The following is a 3,371-nucleotide window of genomic DNA, read 5'->3' as shown; positions in this document are numbered from 1 at the left end:
GCATTGGATTAATTAATTTCTTTAAAAAAATCCATCCATCCATTTTCTGTACACGCTTCTTTCCTTTCAGGGTTGCGTGGGTCACTGGTGCCCATATCCAGCAGTCACAGTGCGAGGGGCGGGGTACACCCTGGACAGGTCGCAAGTCCATCACAGGGCCACACATAGAGACAAACGAGACAAACAACCATTCACTCTCTCACTCACACCTAGGGACAATTTAGAGTTACCAATTAACCTAACAGTCATGTTTTTGTCTGTGGGAGGAAGCCGGAGTGCCCGGAGAGAACCCACACATGCACGGAGAGAACATGCAAACTCTACCCAGAAAGGTCCCCAGACCGGGATTTGAACCGGTGACCTTCTTGCTGAGAGGCATCAGCTCTACCAACYGAGCCACCGTGCCGCCTCCATTTATATATTGTTATCTTTATTTTAATTATAACAGTTTCGGTTCCCCATATATCTGAACGTCAGCATGTCGTCTTTACAACAAGTCATAATACTGAGCGTTTAGTTTATAATAGTCCCATCAAATGAAGGAAAGCATGCAAATAAGCCAGAGTTCTAAGATGCTCCTGTAAAGTAATCAAAATAACTATGACTCCATTAGAATCTCTCAGGTAAAAGCAAATAACAAAATAGATGAAAATTAAACTGGAGCTGATAGGTTATGTAAACTGACTAATGGATGAGCTACAAAGCAACAAGCTTTAAAGTGCCTGTGACATTTATGTCCTTTTAAATGCAAAAAAAAAAAATCAAAGAAAACATCTTTATATGTATGACATTTGGCACAATACATGATTCTTCACATTTTGTCACATAACTATAATATTTTCTTTTGAGCTTGGCTCAGTTAAACTGAAACAGGAAGTGACATCAAAGGGGAACTCTTTCAGAATTTCGAAACAATATTATTTGAACTCTGACCCCCTTTCTTCTCCTTGACAGTGACTCAAAATATTCTAAAGAAACATCAGATTCTTCTCTACAGTCTGTGTTGTTAATCTTAACAATGTTTTGTTCACGCTCAGATAATCCCCTTTGACATCACTTCCTGTTACTTTGTATGTGAATGTCTCAACAGCTGTTCTTGTTAGTGGCATGAAATTTATTTTGCAATATAATATCAATGTCATCTTTCCAAAAATGCATTTGTATTTATTACAAAAATGTGATATCACAGGCACTTTAATAACTGTGCAGGCTGCTGCTGCTTTTGCAGTTTGTTTTTATAAAGTTTCAGTGTTGACAAATGTTACATTTCTTTAATAAAAATAATTATAAACTGCTGTCATTGAAGGACATGAAACAGAGTTGATTCCATGTCAGACCAAAAACTCACCATTAAAGTGTTTTAGAAGGAGGTTAGCGCTTACTTCATACTTTAAAAAAAATAGTTAATAGTAAGAAATCAACTGTCATGAATGAGAAGATTTGTTTGTCCTGCTGGTGTCTGAAGAAACAGAAAACTGGCACATTTCAACAACAAACAGAGTCTGTTTGGATGTTGAGGTGTCTGGTCATCATGAACGTTCATACGTCATCCAGGYATCACTGCCAACAACTATGTTTCTGTCCTTCATCACTGCTTTGGCTTTCTGTTGAACAGTTGGACCCAGTTCTCATTAGCTGTTTTTCTTCTTCCACCTCATGACTTGTTTAAAGTGCTGATTGAAATGCAGGACGACGACTTTGGACTGAAGCGTTCTCCAGGTTAGACAAGTTACCATGACCTGTCTTCAGTTTCAACTGCAAAATAAACTGTAATGTGTAGATCTGTGGTTTGCCATATTCAAATTCATACAGTTAAAAAATCCCAGAGGACTGTTAGAAACTGAGCTGTGGATCGAAGACTTGTCGAAGAACTGATGTGTCTGTCCATGTCATCCAATAGAATCCATAACAAATCTTTTTCATGTCTCTCCTATGTCTCTCTCTCTCTCTCTCTCTCTCTCTCTCTCTCTCTCTCTCTCTCTCTCTCCCCACTCTCCCTCTCCCTCTCCCTCTCTCTTTTTGCAGCAATTGAAGGTTTAATAAGTAAGACATTGGGAAATATTTTTGGTTGACTTTTTTGGTTGAAATTATAAAATATAGAAGAATGAAACATGTTGGCTTCACCTGGTTTGATAAGTCCGCATGCTAAATCTGTTGACTTGACATGAACCCCTCTATAAGTTTTATTTATGTTATTTTTTTATTTTTTTCTCCTTGTTGTGACTGACGGCTGTAAAGCATGAGTCTAGCTGAGGGAAAGCATGGAATTATTTGATTGTATTTATTTAATAAGTCTCTTAAAACAACATGCAAATGATCACATAGTCTGTTTTTTACACAAAAAGTAGGACAAGCTAATAGCGGGTTCAAGTCAAGTGGTGCCAAGACAACCAAAAACTGACCCAGATTTACAGTAATGTAACCAAAAACCTGCTTTATTTTGCATGAAAAGACCTCACTTTCCCCACCAGATTAGAGCCTATTTCTGAAGAAAAGCCATTCATAAGCATTTTGGCGAATCTAAACCTGCTAATWACACTTTTAATTTAATAATTGGTGGTGGGAAGAGAGAACTTATCTTAAAGGTTTCGGTAAAGCTTTATTGCATCAGCACTATCCTTCAATTCTGCTCTACACAAGTTGTTTTCTGTCGCTCATCGCTCTCACAGACAGGCTAACTGGCTTGAAACCAACACGAAAGCTGTGTAGATTAAAAAAATAAAAACAGCTCTGCATTGCTTCTGCTGTTCGAACGTGTTGGTCAGAAACAAGTAAAATGTTTTGTAATGAATATTTCTGAATTTTGTTCCAGAGGCAAGCCTTCCAGGAGAAGAAATGGGTGATGATAAGAGCTGCCATTGTGAGTTTTTTACCCAAGAATTACCTCCAGGATTGAAAGTTACAATACGATCAATTTGGTAAGGATTTTTTTTTGGTATTATTATTATTATTTTACACAGATGACAAAAACAGGTCCTAACAACAGGCCTTTGCAGTTACTCTGGGATCATTTATTATGCAAGAGTATTTATCTGAACTACTGAATTTTAGGTTGGAATCTTCTTGGTTTAGGATCAGTTTTAGGGTCTGGATCAGGGATTGGATACTGACAGCCCTTAACTTTTATAAAAGTGCCCTCTGAGAGCTGCTTTGTGGGTTTTTTTTAGTAAAAATCAATTTTGTTCCCAGAATTTCAAGTCAAAATGTGTTTAGTCTGCCATGAAGRATTTTAATCTAAGTGACCACAACACATTGCACTAAATATGAGAAGTTTTCTGAAGTTACAAGTACATGAACAAAAGTGACTTTTTACCAGAACTGCAAAGTCTGCCCTCAAAGCGTCTTATGAGTGTTTATTTTATGTATGCATA

General features: G+C 37.3%; 1 protein-coding gene across 3 annotated transcripts in view; it reads left to right on the top strand.

Moving 5' to 3' along the window:
- Positions 1–3,371, top strand: part of LOC106522390 (potassium voltage-gated channel subfamily KQT member 2) — a 35,112-nt gene that overhangs the window by 24,484 nt on the left and 7,257 nt on the right. For 2 of the 3 annotated variants that reach the window (XM_014015375.1, XM_014015376.1), the window contains exon 13: positions 2,813–2,918. In XM_014015375.1, coding sequence (XP_013870829.1) covers positions 2,813–2,918 — 106 coding nt within the window. Of the gene's footprint in view, positions 1–1,671; positions 1,720–2,025; positions 2,044–2,812; positions 2,919–3,371 lie in introns of all 3 variants that reach the window. The other variant, XM_014015374.1, reaches the window with a different exon arrangement.

Source organism: Austrofundulus limnaeus, unplaced genomic scaffold, assembly GCF_001266775.1.
Source record: "Austrofundulus limnaeus strain Quisiro unplaced genomic scaffold, Austrofundulus_limnaeus-1.0 Scaffold128, whole genome shotgun sequence".
Classification (NCBI taxonomy): Eukaryota; Metazoa; Chordata; class Actinopteri; order Cyprinodontiformes; family Rivulidae; genus Austrofundulus; species Austrofundulus limnaeus.
The sequence above is the reverse complement of the archived record's forward strand: the minus strand, read 5'-3'. Positions and strand labels throughout refer to the sequence as shown.